Source organism: Camarhynchus parvulus, chromosome 2, assembly GCF_901933205.1.
Source record: "Camarhynchus parvulus chromosome 2, STF_HiC, whole genome shotgun sequence".
NCBI classification, from domain to species: Eukaryota; Metazoa; Chordata; class Aves; order Passeriformes; family Thraupidae; genus Camarhynchus; species Camarhynchus parvulus.
The window spans coordinates 86,710,607-86,732,191 of record NC_044572.1 but is presented as its reverse complement, the minus strand read 5'-3'; the positions used below and the strand labels follow the sequence as shown (position 1 = coordinate 86,732,191).

Sequence of the window (21,585 nt, the reverse complement as noted above, 5' to 3'; positions counted from 1 at the left end):
GCACTGCTATTGCTTGTAAATGAAGTAATTAACCCCTGAGGGCAATGTAGGAATTCTGATAAAATGTTATGCTTTTTACTGGAGTATATTTCCATGTTTTCAGCTAGTACTAGGTCATAGCTAGATGATCTAGGGAAAAAACCCTAGTTGTACAAACAGTATTCTAATTTTCTAACATTTTAAAAATTCCTATTTTTAGAATTAACTCATTTATGGAGTGTTATGACCTTGTTTTTCCTGTAGTGGAGGTGTTGAGGTGACTGAAAGTTTGTTGGATTGTCAGGTCCTGGAGTCCTTTATTTCTTTCAAATTTGCAAAGAGATTGAAAATCCTGATCCTCCTATAGGGCGGATATATACACACAGTGATTCCACAGCCTTTGTAATGTTAAGAAAGAAAACAGTATGAGTTCCAAAGGGACTCCAAATCATACTAAACTCCAAAGTTTAGTATAATTTCTTTTTTTTACCAAACATTTTAATTTTGACAAATCTGCTGTTACAATTTCTTAATAGTCTGTAGCATACAGGACAGTTCTCATTGTTGATCTGAATTACTAAGAAATAATTCCTTTCAAGTAGTTTCAATGCTCTGAGGCATTGTCTGCTGAATTGCTTACTTAGAGTTCTAAGGAATCTCCAGGAGGAGAATCAGTTATGGAGATACCTTCTATCAGCTTAGGATAACCTCTTTGGCTTTATTTATACCAGCAGTAAGCATGAGTTTTGGGATCTACATGAGGAAGAGGTAACTCAGCAACCATTGCTATGAAAGACTCCTTAACAACAAAAGAAGCAACAGTAATTTTGAAAACTTTGAGTAGTTTCTATGAACTCAGCAAATTATTTTCTTAAAAGATTTAAGAAAAATTGTGAAAAAGTCACTTCTGGGGTCATATTTCACATATTGAAAATTATTACTTTCCGACCTGTTTATGATTATGGAATGATGTAAGATTTTACGTGTTCCTTTTCAAGGATGCTCTGAACTCATGTGGAAGTTACACAACCAAAACAGTGATTCTGCATTCTCCCTTTTGAAAGGGAAGAAATTTTTGCATTGTATGAATCAAACAAACACAGACAAACCAAACCACAAAACTGAATGTGCACACAAAAGCTCCACTGACCACAACATGCAGTCCTGGAGGTTTTAAGATTGACTTGTATTCAAGAATTCTTTTCATGCAGCTTCCATCAGCTTCAAAGGGTGCCACTTTCAGGTTTTACCATCTTAAGTATCACAGGTTTTCCTATGCAATTTGTGGCTTTCTTGTTCTATGTCCTACACTTATTTGAGTCAGATAGCCTGGCATTTATTGCCTCAGTTCAGATAGTTGCTGTATATGAGTACAATTTCTTATTTGCACATACTGATGCCCCTCTTGATTCTCTTAGCTTAAGGTACTAGAGGCATTCCATTTAAATTGGGCTGCTGAGTTCTATAAATCACCTGTAAGCCTTGTTCAAGGAGCAGACTGAATCATATCTCCCAGATTCTGAGAGGTAAATTCTGGCCTGAACGCTGAAAAACCTCTCCTAGACGCATTCTCATTCCTTGTTGAAAAGCTAAATAATGTATCTGTATTTTTCACCAAGGATAGCCTCAGTAATAGATAGGAGAAAAGAAGCATCATTTCCAGATAGTACTGCCCATTCCAGAAAGGCTTTGGCAGCCTCCCAGAATGTTTGCTGAGAAATATGCTGATATTTGGCATTTGAAGGGCAGCTACTTGAATTCAAGAGATTATTTATCTTCTGTGCCTTAACTGAAATATCTAGAGACATGCCCTATAAGTGATTTTGTGGTCAGGATTAGGGGTTTAAGATTAGAATTAGGGTTTAGGGTTCTGGCTTCCATCACATGAGTTGTGTTGCACTTCAAGTTGTCTGTGTTGGAAAATGCCTCAACAGCCACTTGTAAAAATGAAAAGCTTATTAATATGGAGTTCTTTACAATGCATTTTTCATAATGCATTCATCTTTTTCCAGTCTTTCCCTCTGCTCCAGCTATCTAAGGGTTCTTTGAAAGACGTCTGTTTCTGAAGAAGATGAGTAGCTGGTACCTTGTTATTGTATTCAAAAGTGTTCAAAAAATAAAATGGGTAGTATAGCCAAAAGCTTCTCCTGATGGACTTTGTTTACTAAGCTTGGAAACATACACGGGTAGGTGATTGTAATATGTAGATGCTTCATACTGAGTTTTTCCTCTGTTTTCTATAAGTGGAGAAGCTTCTAAAGTACATTTAGAAGATGAGGGAACTGATTTCCTTTAAAATAATGAACAAGATATACTAAAGTATATATGAAAAAAAAATTATGGGTTGCTTTTATGGGTTGCTTTTCCTTTTACTTATATTAGCAAAAAGTAGTACAATGCAAAGCATGCGTTAGGTTTGATTTTAGCATAATACCCACAGCTTTAGTAACGTTTTTATTTTATTTATTTTTAATTTTTTTAATGCTATGTAAAATTGAGGCTTTTCAGCTCTGTAGTAAGATCCTTACACAGCCTGCTAGCCCAGCTGCCCATTATGTACAGTTCAGGGCTTAACAGGCTAAAGGTGTTTTCTCTGTAAGTAATAAATTGTTTCTTCTTTAAGAAATCCTAGGCCTATAAACTTGAAGGTGAGCAGCTTATCTCTCAGCTTGTCTTGTGGAATGCTGTATAAAATGATGCATAAGGGTTAGTTTATCTCGATTTCAGTCTACTTAAAGATTTTCTTTATGCTGTGTGTTTTCACCATTAAGATACTTTTACTGCTTTCCTAGCTGTGGTACCTATCCTGTTGCAGTCCTTTTCTTCTCAAATCTTTCTTCTTCTTGTCAAAAGAAGCAGTCTAGACCTGGAGATCTTATTTTCATGTCAGATTTTTTAATGGTTTATCTCTTAAGGAATACATCACTCAAAAGTGGCTTCCTTTCACAATACAGTGTTGTCTGGTTTAGCTCCTAATGAGGCAGCAGGTAGATGGGTAAAGTTGTCCTGTGCTCAGCCAAGCTCTTGCTGAATTGTTACCCCCTTGTGAATATTGACAGGGAAGCTTCAGAACATATTACCTGTATTTGAGCTGTCTTTTGTCCGGCACTCAGTTCAGTACCAGTAGGACATCCTTAACTTCCTGTTTTCCCTGCTGTCTTCTTAAACACAATTGGGTTAAAAATAATTCTCAGAAAAAGTTATTTTTATCCAGGCTTGTGATAAGCAATGTAGCAGGGATTAACAATAACTTTTATCATCACAAATGAGGGACAACAAATGTCTCTGTGAGAATGTAAATGCATAAGTAAGGAGGGGGTAAGCACAGGGGGATGCTTTAAATTATGAAATTGACTTTCATAGGCATATTTAAGTTTTCTATGCAAAATAACTCACATATAGCATTTTTATATCTTTTCAGGTCCGTAAACAACCAGTACTGCAGAAAAGTGATAGGTGGGATGGTTTGGAACCCATCTATGAGACGATCCTTATCAGTTGAGCACCTAGAGACCAAAAGCCTTCCTTCTCGATCACCTCCTGTTACCCCCAATTGGTAAATCCATTTTCAGCCTTTTCCACACCTTCTAGTCTCCTACCGTTTCTAATTGTATGTACTCTAGCAGATAATTATGTAGTGTGTACAGATATATTTAAACATTTTTGATCTGAGAATATATGTGACAACAAAAGGGTGGGTGTCACCTCAACTTTAGCAAGGCTTTCATGTTGTCTGCCAAAATCTTTTACCCAAGTTAGGATATTATGTTTCTGGATGGCTGGACGACAGGGATGGTTTAAAAAAAAATGTTCAAATGGTTGGATGACTGGACTAAGAGGGGAGTTGTTAATGGGTCACACTCTACCTGGACAACAATAAAAAGTAGGTGACTGCAGCGGTTGCTCTTGAGACCTGTCCTGCTTAACCTCTTTATGGCCTGGAGGAGGCCATGGTATGGTTGATCATAAAGTTTGCAGATGGCACCAAACTGGGGATGAGTCAATAAGCCTGGGGCCAGGGCTACTCACCAAAGTGATCTCGATAGTCTGGAGAAATGGGCCAATAGGAAATGTGTGAAATTCAACAGAGACAAACACAGCGTCCTGGGAAATAAGAACCCAGTGTAACAGTATTGTCTGCAGTGCAGCTTTCTGGAAAACAGCCTGGTAATCTTTATAGGCAGAAGTGGTACATGAGCCATCTGGTATGCCCTGACAGGAAACAAGTCCAACCTGGGAGAATTGACAGAGTTGTAGATAGTACAACACAATGGGGATGGTGCCCTTTTGGCCCAGCGTTCTCTAGATTTTATTAGAATGCTGCAGCCCTTTTTGTCTGCAAATATAAAGCAGACACCAACTGGAGCAAGCTCAGCAAAGACCACCAGCTCCAAGGTAGTCAGGAGGTCCTCACCTACCCTGTGAGGAGAGGCTGACATAGTGGCACATGTTCAACCTGGAGAAGCAGGGGTGTCCCAGATGCCTAATAACAGCCCAGAATTACTTAGGAGGAAGCCAGCTACAGGATTAGGCTGAGTTTTTCACTGTTGCATAGTGAGAGAATGGGGCAACAAGTATATGTTGAAACAAAAGAGGTTTTGTCATGATATAATGGAAAAACTGCTTCACCACATAGACAGTCATTGCCTGGGGAAGCTTTGTGTTCTCCATCCTTCAGATTTTTTGAGATATGAGTGAATAAAGTCTTAAGCAGCCTACTCTGGCCTTAGTTGACCCTGCTTTGAGCAGAAGATTGGACTAGGTGACCTCCATTAGTCGTTTCCAACCAGAATCATCCTATGATTAAAACATAATAATATAAGTTGCATTTTACAGGGGGAGAAACACAAATCAGTTCAGTGTATGGAACCTAGCAGTGTATGATTGCCTAGTACACCATACAGAATGCTTAAAAACGATTATTTTGAAGGGAGACTTATAGGCCTGGTACGAAGATTCAGATCATAACTGCAATAGGATAGAAGTTTTTCTTTTATAAAGTTTCATGAAATATTTAATCTTCCTGCTTGTGTTTGTATTCTGTGTTTTTAAGGCGGAGTCCTAGGCTACGTCACGAAATCCGCAAACCACGGCACTCATCTGTAGATAACCTTACAAACGAAATTAGTTATATTACTGAAACAGAGGATGTTTTTTACACGTACAAGGGCTCTCCAACATCAAAGGACAGTGATTCAGAGTTCTCTCAGAACCGTAGTCCACAGAGGAGGTAAGGACTTTGGCAAAGAATCCTTTGCTTATTTTGATTTTTTTAAAAGCACCAAACAAAAAACCCAAAGAGCTGTAGTGTGAAACAGTCACAATCAGTTGTAATGCTACAACGAGTTCAAACAGTTTATTTGCATAAGCTTTGTTTTGACCAATTGCTATACTGCAAATGCCATGACACAAAATGCAAGTCAAAAGCATACTGACCCTTCATCATTAAGCAATACATAGTAGTTGAGCTGTTAGTAAAATTAGAAGAACTACTAAGGCATGTCTGTTCAAATCTGTAATATCATGTTTCCTAGTAGCTTTTGCAGCCCTTTTCTACCTGTCAGAAGCGTTTTTGTGGGGAGAAAGACTTAGTGAACTCTTTTAAGAGTTCAGTCATGTTCCACATCACCAGGTCAGCCTTGTCAGTTGAAAGGGGTATTGCATTTGGGTATACACAAGAACTTCATAATGCTGGTGGTCATCCATCTTTTTCTTCTTCAGAGGAACTGTCAATGGCTTTTCTAAAGGCAGTGTCTACTTTTTGGCTGTATTCCTTGAGGACCTACTTTGTCTCCTCTGCAGTGCCTTAACAACTGCTAGGTTTGCTGCCAGGAGTTCAAGCGCCTGTCTTTGCTCACTCTGATTATTTGTTTGTTCATGTTTTACATTATATGTATGGCTACACTAATTTCTTAATGAATGTCGGATTATCACAAATGTACAAAGTCATTGATTGTTCAGTCTCAAAAAGTAAACAGTTACTTTAAAACTTGGAGCTGGGGAGAATGCTGTGTGCTGAAATGCGTGTTCCTTTGTAGCACTGCAAATGAAAAATGGTATTTAGTGATGCCTAGTGACTTTAAGGCAAGGTGTATTTTGAGAAGCAATTTCTTAATGGAAGCTGATAGGACTCACCTGCCTCTATGATAGTGTGCGGGTACTAAACACAGCATTAAATTCTGATTGAAACTATTTTTTTAAAATTCTATAATAATATTATTGTGACATTATAGCAGAGAGTTTTCTATTAAAAAAAAGAAAATTGACATGTATGCATATTTGGATTTTGTCACTCTTGAGTATGTTAAATGTTTTGGGTATATTAAGTAGGGTTTTTTTTAAATATTGTTCTAAATTTCTGACTGGAATACAGCTGAACCTTAATACTATTTATTAGTACTATTGGCAGTAGTAGCCATGATAATACATAAAAGTTAGGCCTTTAGATGTTGTGAATAGCCATAGATAGGAAGCCATGTCTTTGCTGTGTTTTAAAGTTTGCGGATTATACAATTTTAGAAGTATTTTCTGAGTAAAAATACTGAGAGGCAGACATAAGAAGAGATGATGAGGGTAGAAGCTGTAGACAGAAAATTATGTTCCCATGCTGTGTTTTGTGACTGGCAAATTGTGTCCTGCCAGCTAACACATTGTAGGACTTCTTTTATTTTCCTTTTTCTTTTCTTCCCCTGTAGTTTTTTCTTTCCTTCCTGTTTCAGTTATCTTATACCTATTGAGAATAGAGTGGAAATTCCTGCCTTCATGCCTTTTCTCAGACAGTGAAAAAAATGATGTTCTAAATTTGAAAATAGAACATTCATTTATTTTCTGAGCCCTAGTGACTGTGCTGAATCTTAATAATATCACTCACTGTGGAGATTTTTACTGTTACTACCACATATAAATCATTGCTTTTTTTTCTTACATCTTATCCTTAATGCATTATCAGGTTTTTTGGGTATGTTTATAATATTTGATACTCTGCAAGTAAATGAAAAAATGCCTGCATAAATCCGAGTAATTAAATTCAAGTTGTGTGGTTTGGAAGAAGAATGGAATAAATTATCCTGTGTTGTTTTGACTGTTAGATTTTTGTGAAGTAAAATAGTCATTAATAATTTCCTTTTTAACAATTAAGGTAAAATAGTAGCCATTAAAAAAATCCACTTTTTCTCTACACTGAAGTTCGTTAGTCCACATTCCAGTTTTTTTCCTTTTGCAATCTTACAGTAGTTACTACTTACTTCACTTCCTTTGTTGAAAGATGTAAAGTGAAATTAAGCATGTTGGTGTTGTAAAATCTTTCCATGAGCACTGAACATTGATGGATGGAATCCTACCCTATCAGCTAAATCTGTTTTGTAAGAAAAAGGTTTACCTTGCATATCCTTAGTATTAAATGTGGATGTTTCCCTGGGCTTTTGCCCACACACATTGAACAGGTTTAACCCACAGCTAGTTATTTTTAAAGGCAGACTGATGGGCTTGTCCAGGGAATTCTTTTTTACTGCAATTTTTGCTTTGTCTAGCCTGGCATAGTGCTTGAAGATTACTACTGTTGCAGTCTGTCTTGATAAAGGTACCACTACAGTTTCCAAATTTGGAATAAGGAGAGACTCACAGATGTAGAGGAACAAGTCATCCTTGCTGATTTGCCTTCCCTGACACCACTCTGATCTGTATGCTACTGTGTCACTTAAGGGGAAAAGGTACAAGAAGAATAAAATAGTCATACTGAAGTATGTGACATTGTTTCAATATCAGATTGGGAAATTCCAAGACATCCTTGATTTATGCAGTGACCTTCAAATCAAACTTGGTTTTAACTGGGGCATTAGACTAGTTGTTTTGGAATCATGTACTTTGACATGCTTGATCTTTAATCAGGTATTAGGTTTTCTCCTGAGAGGCTGCACTGGCCATCCCCAGTGCAATGTCTGGTTCCTGGCATTGGTAGCTTTAAAAAAAAAATTAAAATGCAACCTAATATGTGTAGGATTCTTCATACATGAACTCTTAGAAGAAGCTAAAAGAAAAACTCCTTTAAAATAAATTAGCCTGCCCTTTACCCTCAAGTAAATAAGGGAAAATTTAAACTGCTATAATGATTTCACTGGTGTCTTTATGTTAAGGTATTTGGTGTAAATTAAAAATATAATTTTAAATTTTTCAATAATATATTTTTTAAACACTTGGTGAACCTGAAATTCCAAGGTCTGCCATGAAAACTTAAATTCAATGTAACCAAATGCTATTTATGGATCTTCGGACTTATTTTTTCTTGTTTTCATTTTTCCTTTCCTTTTTCTCAAGCATCTTTGGGTACATGAGGTGTGATACAGATGTTTACCCTTCATTAGGCAATGAGAAATGAAAACAAACAAATGACAAGAAATGAAAACTGAAAACCACAGTGTTGTTTAATGCTCTTAACCTCCAAGAACCCAGCTGTGGGAAGCTGCATGGTTTTCTACCATTCAGTATAAAAAAGGAGTATACTCCATTCTTCTCTGTTCATGGCCTTAAGGTTTTCATCTGGCTTTGTGGGAAGACCCGTGTTGTGGCCAGCACCTGCACCTGCCCCTTAACTGAATGTTAGTAAGCTCAGGTTTCTTTAAGAAAAGAAGATGTTACATGCAAAGGATTACTGAAACAAACAGTAATTTGTTTTGGCAGTTCAGAATAATCTTAGTTGTGTTACCTGTACAGGAGTTGTTTTCCCCTTTCCCTTATATGAGGAGAAGAGCTTATTTTTGACCTTGTAAATTCAGGTTTAATGGCTTGTGCTTTTTAAAATATTTTAATTGTTTTTTTATATAATAGATGAAATAGTTTGGAGTATTAATATAGCTATTGTTTGCCCTCCTAATGCCTTTCTTCCTGTTTTTGAATGCACTTTTCTAATGGGGAGAGTACTTGTCAGGATGAATATATAAATTTGCATTGGTTTAACCCCAGCCAGCAGCCAAGCACCTTGCAGCCACTCACTCATTCCTCCACCAATGGAATCAGGGAGAGAGAATCAGAGCTGTAAAAGCTAGAAAGCCCATAGGCTGAGATCAAGGCAGTTAAAGAGGGAAAGCAAAAACCGTGCACAGAAGCCAAACAAAACCAGGAATTAATTCTCTGCCTCTTGTGGGCAGGCAGGTGTTCAGCCATCTCTGGGAGGTCAGGTTCCCCTCACATATAACAGTAGCTTGGGAAGACAAACTCCGTTGCTCCAAATTCTCCTCCTTCCTACTTCTTTTCCCCACTTTATACACTAAGCATTATGTCATATGGTCTGGAATTCTTTGGTCAGTTGGGGTGACCTGTCCTGGCTGTGTCTCCTCCCAACCTCCCAAGCACCCAAAACTTTCTCACCAGCATGGCAGTATGAAAAGCAGCAAAGGCCTTGGCTCTGTGTAAGCCCTGCTCAGCAATAACAAAAATATCTCTGTATTATCAGCCCTGCACAAATTCAAACCACAATTCAGCAGAAATCCAAAACAATGGATACTGTGAAGAAAATTACCTCAGCCAAAACCAGCAGAGTATACAAGGTGCTAAAGAGAAAAAATAACTGGCTTATTGGCTTGGAAAAGTAACCTGATAAGCTGTGTGGAGGAGAGTCTTGTTATCTGATTTGTATTCAGTTTCTCCTGTTCACCTTGCAATTAAATAAACTGAACACGTCTGTTTGGTTTGGAACAGTAGATTGTGTAGGAGCAAGTGTTTTGGTACTTTTTCAGAGTAGATTTGCTGGCCTAAACTGAAAAGATTAGTGAAATTTTCTGTCTAACCAGAAAGAAGATTATTGTAAAACATATTTCTAAGTGATAAGGTATAGTAACAGTCAGCAAGAAAAGCTTCCTGACAGGTGACATGCTATAGATCATATATTTAGAGTCATTGATTGATGAGATAAATCTGCCAAGTTATTCACAGGTGCAAGCATATGATGCATAAGAACCAGAAGGCTGGGGGAGTCAAGGAGAGGTTGGTCACATTGTTGCCTTGCTCTGCCAAAAGAGGATTATGAAGAATATAGAGCCAACTCTTCTTGGAGATGCAGAGCAAAAATGTGAGGCGTTGGATGCAAGTTATAGCTTGGGAAATGCTCAAAAGATAATGGGGGGGGATCACATTTTGATTATTTAAGCCTTTTTATACATCAGCAAAAAGGTGGAGTTGTTTCCATCCTTGGAAAACCTCAAAACACAACATGGCAAGGACCCAAATACCTTCATCTACCTTTGATGTCTATTCTTTGAATAAGAGTTTTTGTGACCTCTCAGGTTCCCTTCTAACATAAATTATTTTGAGTCTATAATTCTTCTTGCTATAAATGCAATATGTCCCTTCATAAACTTTTGTCTGAAATGCTTGCAAAGCTATAAGCATCTTTCAATTTGCATTGTAAAACTATCTTTTGCTAGTGATACAGATGGAGTAATGTGTGTAGCCCCAGAGTTGGAGGGGAAGGAAATGAAATGATGAACTAATATACAGAACGGAAATTCACTTGCACTGTGCTATGAATTTCTGGAAGTGCACATACGTTCCTAGTGTGAGTGTGATGCATCATCCGGTGAAGGTATTGCACTGAAAATAGATTTCCTGAACGGATGCTGCATTTGTTCAATTCTTTTAGCTTAGCATTTGATAGACAATAACTGTAGCTGCATAGTGAGCTTTGGTGAATGTACTATGGGAACACATCATTAGTTTAACTAAAATATGATTTTTCACAAGAGGAAAATTTTTATAGCTTTACTATTGATAAAAGTACTCTTCAGATTTATCCAGCTGAGTCCCCGTAGCTACTTTTTGGGTAGAAAATTACAAATAAGTGAACCTCTCCCTTGTTTTAAACTGTTCTTTACCCTTAGTACTTAATCATTCACAGATATGATAATTTCTTTGTTTCTACAAAATCTGTTGCATTTTACAAAATCCTATTGTCCTTGTTCGTGTACTTCAGCCTTTCTCAAGGAAGATATCCTAATACTAGACAATGGAGCTGGGAATGTTTCAATTAGTTTCAAATTAGAATTATAATGCTACTACTAATAGACTAAGTTTTATGTGCTTTTCCACCCAAATATACATGAAAATATATTTTGCTTAGATGCAAACTTTGCTTTTTAAATATATATCCTTATTCAAATGTACTATGCTTTCCTTGCCAGTTCAAAATGCAATAATTTTGCATCTAAATGGAAAGCATCAAAATTGAATTGCAAATCTGTGATAAGGCAAACCTTGCAGCAATCCAAGCAGTTGCTGTATATCAGAACACATGAAACTTTCTTGGCAAGCCAGTAAACTGGGCACAGTCAATAGAGGCAATGCAGAGTAACAAAGTATTCCTTTAAAGGTGGTGGTAGCAGCTTACAAATGTGAATGACTGAAATTTCTAGGAAATCACTGAAAAGCTTGTGTATGCCTTGAAGTCCTCAAGTTTTCTGTACTGATTCTTTTAATTATCCAGTACAAAAAATTTATGACACTTTATACAGTTATTCTCTTCACAGAAATGCTGAATATTCTGTGTATAAATTCCTCTAAAGGGCAGCAGAAAGATGTTGCTACATGTACCTTCTACTTATTTTGCTTATAAATAAAAAACCCCAGTTGTAATGGTGAGTCCTCAGAAGAGGTGATAATGGAAATGCTGGCATACTCACTTTCCCCAGCCCTGCAGGTGTTACAATGAAAGAAGCTTTAAGAACTTCAAGAACAGCACAAGGGCAAAACCTACAGATGTTTCCTTCAGTTGTTTGTAAAGGGGGGGGTTTGCTACAGTGCTATTGTTTCAGTTGACCCTTTTCTCTCGGGGTTTTATTCTGCTGCAGTTCATCATCCTTGATTCTCAGAATAGCAGAATTCTCTGGTAGGTCATGCCAAAATGAGGAGGAGGGGTCTTTCCTTAAAACCTTTCCATTCTGTCCTTATGACAGAAGAGGAGAGTTAGACTTTGCAGGGCAAAGACCTGTATTTAAAGGTAATTGTCAACAGATCAATCCATACTGAATGCAAGATTGAAATGGCATAATTTTAGTTATATTGTGAAGTGAGGAAGAGAAATTACTTGCAGTTTTGAAGTGATTGCTTGTTTGCTGCACCAATGGAAAGCTTAATCTCCTTCCAAGGAAGGGCTCTCTTCCTTGATGAAAAAGTTGAATGGCTGGTCTGGTGAGTGTTGTCTTTCATTAACTTAAAACACAATCCTTGTATGTTGTGAAATGAGGATGATGGCTTAGTGTAACACTGTGTAGCCAAAAAAAATCACCTAGTTATTAATGTTTAAGGTATTTTATCATATTGCTGAGTAATTAAATGATAGAAATACAATTTAACTGTGTTGGGGTGAAAAATTCTGCAGCTCTATCATGCTGACCTATTGAGGACTTTAGGAAGACACAGCTGCGCTGTCTCTGATTAATTCTTTTAGACAATGAATTTGGTCACTTTTCTCAGTCAAATATTTGATCACCTTTCTTCCCAATTTAAAAGGTCACAGAATTTTCAGTCAATCATTTAAAGCTGATGTGTTTGAATTAAAGTGCAATAATTTAACAAATAAATCTTCATCAAATATATCCCACATTCAAGTCTCCAAAGGTAGAGATAATAAAAAATGTACGGTAAGTTTATAGAAGGTCTATGAATCAAACCCCAAGTAGGTTCTTTTTCTTTCTCTTTACCTCTTTCTCTTGGGAAGGTAGAGTGCAGATAATACATTAAAACCAGGGCATTTTATTGATTGTCATCACAATTCTATGTCTGTAAGTTTTTGATGAAGACTCTTGAAAGGGTTAACTCAGGGCAATTTTGATTCTGCACAGGATTTGGTAATAAAGCTGCAAGTCTCCTGTGGCAAAATGTAAAAAAGATGTACAGTTTCGTTTTTCTTTGCCTTACAAAGAAATCTATTAGCTTAATGAAAATAAATTCAATGTTTTTTTATTTTTAGTGTAACTTCCTAAGGAAATAAGGCTTATGTCATTGTACAGCCCCTCTGCCTCTGTTTCCACTTGAGAATATTTGGACAATGCAATCAAATGTAATGTAGGAGATGGGTTTTTGAACATACAAAGTTTCTCAAGATTAGTGAAAGTCAGTGACTAGGCAGGAATAATCCCAAAACTTTAAGACTACATTGTCCTCTCACTGAGGAGTTAAAGTACAAGTTCAGTATTTGTCCCATTTAGGTGTGGGCTGATCAGGCAGCAGGTGAATTTGCATTCCCATAGCATCTGCTTACACTTGGAGGGTAAAAATTCTCTGGGGATTGTGGACAAACAGAACCAGAGATATTAGTGGGTGAGGTGGGGGTAGATGTCAGTGGGGTCAGAAGTTAGATATGATTGCAATAAAAGAGGAAGAAGCTTAATGTTTTAGTAGTATTTAAAGTACCCAGAACTCAAACCTCTAAAATTCCTCCCAGATTAAGCTTTACCGTCTCTGCCTCTCAAGGAAGAATTTCTTCATATTGTCAAATTACATACAAGGAATCTTAACTGGACTGATACTGGCGCTATTTTTACTGTAATTTTAGTGAAATGTAGTATGTAACTCTTGGTATTAAGGATGACTTAGAGAGCGTGAGTTGAAAATTTAACTGCATACTGTGAATGGCCTCCTTTAACTTGGCAATTCAGCAAGTCTACTTTCAAACTGAACTGCTTCGCATATTTTTTCCTGCATGGACATGTACCACTCCAGGATTTTTGGTCACTCCTTAAATGAATTTGTAAAATTATTCAATCTGCCTTAAACTTTGCTTTGTAAGAACCTTTTTTGGTAACTTTAAATTTTGTCTTAGTAGCACTGCTACTGTTTTAATTTATATCATATCATTTTAGCTTGCTGTTTCAGGGGATTTTTGATGAAGTTAATTGAATGCATTGGAAAATGCTGTGCAGTGCAAATTTTGATTTCTTTTCCATTCCAGATTGTCCTCATTGCTTCTACTTTCATTATACTTAGTCTCAAAGTTTTCTGTCAACACCTTCACTGCTCTCACTTCATGAGAATAAGCATAGGAAATGTCAAGCTTCTGAAGCCACCTGTGCTCATTTCTGGCTACCTAAACATAAAGATCTTGCCACATTTTGACTTTTACAAAATACAATCAGTGACATCTGTAGTCATTGTAATCCACACCTAAAACTTTCTAAAATGATCTATTGTGTCTGGCTAAATAATTGCCTGTGTAAACTCCTGCAGTGCTTGAGTTGCAGTAGCAGATGCGTGCTGCCTGTATTAGGCTTGTATCAAAAGCGGAAGTGAGTGATCAGAGCTGCCCTGGGATTTTTGCAGAGTGTCTTATAAACACCCTAATTATCTGATTCAGACTTTCACCATAGGATTAAGTATTCTTTAATCCATTATGAGCACAACTTCTGGCTTTTATGCATTTTTTGGGGTTTTTTTTCAAGTTGGAGTTTAGTTCTTGGTTTTTTTTAAGATTTAACTTATATTCATTTAATGTTGTTTTTGTGTTTGTGGTTTTTTACCAGGTCATCTGAACAAGAATCACCAAAGTGAGTTTTCTTTATACTTTCTCCTACCTTTTTAAGATAAATAAGGAAATATATACCTTCAACTGATTTTTCAAAGTAGTGGTTTTGTATGATTAAAAGACACAAATAAATGTATAAATCAATGAAGAATGTAAAGATTTGTAAAAAAAAGTAAGTTTTGGGGTCAGGATTTGGAAAGTCTTAAGTTGTAATAGATCTCTCATCACACTTAACAGAAAAACTTGGTTAGAAACTGTTACAAATGTTTAATGATGCAAAAATCCACTGGCAATTTTATGTGGTGACTCTTTATATAGTGCCAGATGACACTGATTGAAATAATATTTTTCTGGTATTGTTAGATTTCTTTTCTACATTAAAAAATCATTACACGGTCTGTAATTTCAACTTGTAAGTGAAATGTTTTTTTGGACTGTGTTCTGAAAAACTTATTAGGATGTATTTACAAACACAGTGTTCCTCCTTGCTTAACATTGACTTCATCAGAATCATGAAAAGTCTTGGAAGCTATCAGATAAAACCAGAATTTTGACAGTGTAATTATAGTTCACTACTTCAAAGCTTTCTGAAACTTTGAATGCATTCAAAAAGTGCCACTTTCAGTAGTAACTGAAAGTACTGCAAGTGTTGCATGAAATACCTCATTGCCATTGCCAAGTACTCATAGTCTAACTGAAAGTCAGAGGTGTTATGGCAAGAATACATTTCCTTGATGGCACCTCTCAGGACATTTGTATTTGTTGTGATCAGACTTTCACGGTCCAAAAACAAGTAGCTGCAATATCAAAGTTTGCTGCAATACAAGTCATGTATGTTAAAAGCTACACTCCTTGGAGTAGAATTACTTCTTCATTGACAGCTCTAAATATCTGCTGGAAATGGTTCCAAAAAGCTCACATATATCGACAAATACCAAAGCAGAAATAAATGTTTGAATTCACAAATTTTATTGCCAAGGTTGACTTGGCAAGATATGTACTTCTGCCACTTTAACACTGTCTAAATGTGATGTTGTTATACCTTGAGCTTTCCTCGAGACAGATATTTTCACATTAGGTGGTGTTTATAAGGATGGAGCAGTTAGTCTGTATGGCATCCATGAGTTTGGTCCAATTGAAGAAGGGGGTTAGTTGTGTGAGAGGTCTGTATGTCATCCTTTTCAAAAGAGGGAATATAGCTACATGAATGTTTGGGAAGTCCTGGAGCACTATCAGGCAACTTGGCCAATTGCCAGATTTGAGGATTTTAGGTACTGACTTTTGTTATCATTGAATGCTAAAGTTCTTGAATGCCAGATCTGTACCCTAAGTTAGTGCTGGGTCCTTTAGTATGGCTATAACTACTTCAATAACACAATATTTTAATTGCAATTAAACCTTTAATTTTCACTTCATTTCCTGTTTCTCTGACAATTTACTCTGGCTTTTCTGCAAACTGCCTTCACCCACTGGGATAAGTTGAGATGGTACTCATAAGAGGGAGGAATCTTAAAAAAAAAAAAAGGTACTTTGCAGGAAGGAGAGTGGAATCACAGCAAAAGATTTTTTCATGGATAGAATTGGCAACTGAAGTGCCTTTCCCTTATGGTTCAGCCCTCTCCACGTGTTACTGTGAATTCCTGTACAGCTACAACAGTGCCTTTCACTGCTAACATCCAGATATTTTGCGTTAAATGGTTTTGCTATTCCAGAATTTTTGAATATTTTTCTGGATGTCCACTGATCAATGATAGGCTTAGATCACACTCCAGTCCTGTTTTCCTGCACTTCCACTAAGTAGTATTAAATCTTTTAACTCTTACAACTTGCTCTTTTTAAATCTTTTAATTTAAAAATGTGAATAACAGCACCTTTATAATATTTATCCTTTCAAAATAAAGGAATGTATTGGGAAACAGTCCGACGCGGAGCTCTCTGACCCATCTCTCACCTAAAGCTTTGGCTCGCTCTCCCAATGGAGTTGGCAACATTTCTGGCTCTTACCCATTGGAAGGTGTGGATAAGCAGTTCCTAGAAACATATGACAACGTTACAAAAAGCAGCTCAACAGAAGACTCCAGTCAGTACTACTGTGATAAGGTACGGGCACTTGTGTGCTTTTGAAGTCAGAGCTAGTAGTGAGTGTGACTCTGAGCTGTGGTTTGAGAATGGGCAAAGTGGTGGCTGTGTTTCAGGATGGGCCTATTTTATGTAGTAATGAGAGTAGATCTCGTGCTGCCACTCACATTTGTCCAAGGTTGTGTGACAGGCAAGCTTACCAAGAGCATTGGTTTCCAAAGCGTCCAGCATTCTAGAAGCTTCAGGGAAAGTTCCTAGTGGAATAAAAATCCTTACGTGGTTGAATCTTGTTTCTTCCACAGGAAAAGAAGATCAGCTAACTCAAGATACTATCTGTCTGAAAAGCAGACACAGTTCTACTGTATCCCAGGCATCTCTGAAAAGTAGACACAGCTCTGTTTTATCCCAGGCATCTCATAAGGATGGCTAAACATCATCCTTTTGAGTTCTACCCTGGCTGGAGAGCAGCTGCTCCCTGCTAACATTATGGTCATGGATCATTCTTCCCCAGCCTGTTCTAGTGGGGTTCTGGCTAAAAGTGGGTGCTTACAATAAATTAAAACAACTAACTAAAATTAGTTAGAATAGTTCTATCATTTGCAACATGTCTGTTAGCTGCTGACACTTTTTAATTCTCCTGCCTTGTGGATCTGTTGCGTAAAAATAAACCTATTTAAAGGAGAAAAGTCCTAAAAATGGTCATTTCATTGTTCTTCGAATAAAGTCATTTGTATTCATATGTTGCACCTAAGCTTTTAATGACAACAGGTTGGAACTTTAATAGGATTTATCAATTGGGAAGGAAAGCTAAGATGAGAGTAACGATGTTAGGACAGAGCAACCAGAAAGCATTTGCTGAGATATACGTTGTTATTTTTACTATTTAAAAGGTTACTACCATAGGTATATTCTACAACTATATCCTCTTCCTGTTTCAAAGGTGGATTTATGTAGAGTATTTTTGTTCAGCACTTCTAAATTTGTTTGCACTGTTTTCTAATTTGCTGCTATTTTCTTCTAAAAATCAGAACATTTTCCTTCTTTTTCTATATATCACAGAATGACATAATTGAGGGAGATTTACTTTTGGTGCGTATCATACCAGATGAAGAAGGGAAGTTTGGATTTAATCTAAAGGTAAACCAGCTGTCTTTTAATTATTTTTAAATGCTTTATAGATAAGATGTTTTTACTTCATGATTTTTAATATTTTTTTAGTGTAATGATTTGGAGAAAGCAGTCTATTTTACAGGAATGTCCTGTGGACCGAGAGTTTTTAGCAGAGGCAGCCTAATCCTTAAGCACTAAAGCAACACTTACAGAAATAAGCATCTAGTAGTTCTCTGGTTTTCAGTTGCATGTATTATGGGCATGACCCACATCCAAGGCACGCTGCCTATTTGGCTACTGAAATATGAACTCAAAAGCCTAATTTAAGGCATAGACTTTTGGAAAATCGGAGCTCTGTATTATAAAACAATTTAAATAGTTTGTGCTGTTCTATTTAGTTATACCCATTAGAAATCATATTGAAAATTTGAAAATTAATTTGTGAAGAAAATTTAAATTATTTTGATAATTGACTATTGTAAATCTTTTAAATTGCCTCACTGAAATTCCATTTAAGCAAAGTATTATAAATTTGCCATAATATCAAAATTATAGTTTGGTCATTTCACCTTGGCTATTTATTGTTGATGTAAAGAGAATAAAGGAGAACAGTGTCTGGGACTTTGATCCTACCAAATTCCTTGCACATTTGTCACAAAATCTAAGAAAACTGTCTGCCTTGGAAGTTCAAGTGTTAAATTGGGCTTGCTTCAAGCACAGGGTTACAAAAAATGTTCAGTTTTATCTGTTTATGCTTAATAAAATGTATGGCCTGAAACAAACACCCAGTCTAGTTTACTGGAAATTGGTACACTTAAAGACACCACAACCCACCCCGTAATTCCCCATTTACTGATGAAAATTCAGTTCTACCAACCCTGTCCATGATGACACAGCATAAAAAAAATAAAAAGAAAGTAAGCAATAACTTCTTTTAAATGCTGCTTATACTTAATGATAGATTTATGGTAGCTATTTACTTGACATTCTTCTCATCCCTCTAGGGTGGAGTAGATCAGAAAATGCCGCTGCTGGTATCAAGAATAACTCCAGGATCACCTGTAAGTAAATTCTTGAGGCTTTTAATCTCTTTCATTGCTACTCCTTCCACCTCTCAAAGGTCTGTACACATAGAAATTTGGACACCTTTAACCAGTATGAGATAGCAGCAGAACTATTCTCATTAGGGATCAGTTTAACCAGTGATTTCTTAATCACTGAGCTAAAAGAGCTTAAAAGATCTGGAAGAGTTTGTCAAACCAGATATAAGTAGAAAGTATATTTGTGTTCTCCTGTCATCTCAACAAGTGCGTCCTGAACTGGAAAATGCTTGATAAGGGGCAAGAACTGGGGAAAAGGAACATCATTACTGAAGAAGTAAATAATTTGGTCCCCTGCACCCTAGAAATAATAGCTGGTTTGAGGGAGATGTAGTAGGGATCTGCAAGATTAGAAGCACTGTGAAAAAGGAATTCCAGCAGAAATATGGACTACTAAAATTAGGACTACAGAAATAGGACTACTAAATTAAGTTTGTGAAGGTCAAGTTCTTCATGTTTGGTGAAGTAGTTCTTTGTGCAGAAGATAGATCTGTGGAACTCCTTGACAAAGGATGTGTGGTTAAAATAATTTTGTGTGTGGTCAGGACAGGACAAATACTTGTGGAAAAAAACTATTGTTATTGACTAAGCTAGCCACAATAGGCTGAGGAAATCCTTACGGCTAAAATTATTTATAGGATAGGAGAGTACTTGGCAGGAGAGAGGGAGCATAAAAAGGGAGCATATGTTTGCTCTGTTTCTATTTTGCCATAGACTTTTTGTTTATGGAAATATTTATAGACTAGGTGAAATGCTTATAAGAATCAGCATAGTCATTGAGTTCTTCTGGTGAATTGTGAAATAACAATAGGAACATAAAATCTTTTTAAACTATTTTTTCTAAATAGTTATTACATAAATTTGTGGGGACAAATTTAAATTTAAATTTGTTATATCAAATTTTTTCACTTGCCTTTTTCCAAACTATATTTCCTAACTCTCATAAAATAATTTCAGTGCAGACTTGTTAGGAAATATTACTGACTTAATCCTAAAAATACAATGCACTCTGAATCTTCTGACTCTTCTGAAATTTAGTAAGCAGTCATAGGACTGACAGCTAAATGTCGTGATGCTAATCCAGCTGAAACAGATTGCTTGAGAAGTTATTTTTTTGGTCACATTTATGATTTTGGCCTGATTTACACAGTTCATAGCATTCCTTTATGAACCATAATAACTACTTGAAAAAATGTTCGGTAGGAAATTATAACTTACATCTAGGAATTGAAAATAAAACATTTCCTAAGACATTTCATGGTCAACCTAGCAAATATTCTAAGGGTGATTTGAGATTCTGAGATTACATAGGGCAAACAGGCTCATTCTGCAATCAGAGCAGAGAATGAAAGATGTTTCTCCAGAGGCAGTCATCTCCTTCGGCAGATTCGGCTTGTCTTCTGGAAAGTATTGATCTGTATTTTTTTCTCTTGGATTGAAAAAGGACTGGTTTTCCAACTTTAAACACTTCATTGAAGTGTCTCCCTTTGGTGTCATAGGCATGGACAAGAGTGACTAATTATCTCTCTAGCCTAGTAAACCACCAAGTGAGCAAGTTACCAGGATCACATAAAAAAATTGGAAAGAGCTCTCCAATAGATAACACTCAGTAGCAGTGTTAGGGAAATCATGTCATGTTATAGCAAGAGGAAAATAATACCCTTATTTTTAGAGAATAGCAGTATTAACATTGATTATATTGTTTTCCATAAACAAAATTTTACCTGTCCTTTACTGTTTAATGAAATGAAGCTGATAGTTCAAATTTAAGTCTGTTGAATGCATTTTGATATTATTTTAGCTCAGTTATGCCTTACCTTCATTACTGCTATTTTAACTTCCTCTAGATTCACTCATTACCCTCTAAAATGTCTTCAGGGATGCTATTTGGTAATATTATTTGCTAAGATTATTTCTCAGGTTTGTAGGTCGCCTTTTTCTCACTTTCCTACAAAAAGATGTGTATTTTTTTTAGAGGAGAGGAAGCAAAGCTACTCCCCAAAATAAGGCAGCATTTTTCTTTACACGTCCTAAAGTTCTTTTGAAAAAATCTTTTAATAAAGCAGCAATGTAGTATGCTGGGAAAACTGAAGGACGGAGTACCAAAAATTTTTATGAAAGCACATTTTAGTGAAGGAACAACCATTTCTGGCATATGTTTGGCTTGGGGGTTTTTTTAATTAAAGTTCTCTACAGATTTTTTTTTCACAAACAGTATTAATGCTCTCAGGTGCTAAAGAGGTCATTATGGTTTTATGTAATAGAGCTTTTAATGGAAAAAAACCCCATGCATGCTCCTTGGAGCAAGAGCAGGTGATTAGCATAAAAATGACACATTGAGTGTATCAGTAGGACAGAGAGCCTTTGACACAATAAATTGTCTGGAAGAGCTCAGACTCTGAAAAATCTATAAATTATGCTTGCATAGGAGGAATTAATTCTCCTTTGAGATATATTTTATATAGTCAGATGATTCAAATAAGAAGGCTGGTGCATTAACATATCACATGATTAACAAAGTTTGTTTGAGCAAAGATATTAGTCCATCTGTAATAAAGACTAATAGCAGTCAGCCAAGAAATCTAAACTATAGGCAAATACAAAAACTCAGAAACCATTCCTTCCAAGTTTTTGTTGATGTCCTGACTCTTCTAGACTGACCTGATATGGTCTTTATATCACCCACCTTTTCAAATATTTATATTTCAAAGAGAAAAACTTAACAATATTTAAGAGTGATTAAATTAGTCATTCATAGTTACATTCTTTAGTCTTGCCTTTGTAAACTGTACAAAATATGGTAAGGGT

The 21,585-nt window shown here is 36.3% G+C and overlaps 1 protein-coding gene across 5 annotated transcripts in view; it reads left to right on the top strand.

The window, feature by feature from the left end:
* Positions 1 to 21,585, top strand: part of PTPN3 (protein tyrosine phosphatase non-receptor type 3) — a 159,326-nt gene that overhangs the window by 113,258 nt on the left and 24,483 nt on the right. For all 5 annotated transcript variants that reach the window (XM_030969746.1, XM_030969733.1, XM_030969740.1 and 2 more), the window contains 6 exons: positions 3,401 to 3,535; positions 5,033 to 5,209; positions 14,487 to 14,510; positions 16,390 to 16,588; positions 17,627 to 17,704; positions 18,682 to 18,738. In XM_030969746.1, the coding sequence (XP_030825606.1) occupies positions 3,401 to 3,535; positions 5,033 to 5,209; positions 14,487 to 14,510; positions 16,390 to 16,588; positions 17,627 to 17,704; positions 18,682 to 18,738 (670 nt within the window). The remainder of the gene's footprint in view (positions 1 to 3,400; positions 3,536 to 5,032; positions 5,210 to 14,486; positions 14,511 to 16,389; positions 16,589 to 17,626; positions 17,705 to 18,681; positions 18,739 to 21,585) is intronic.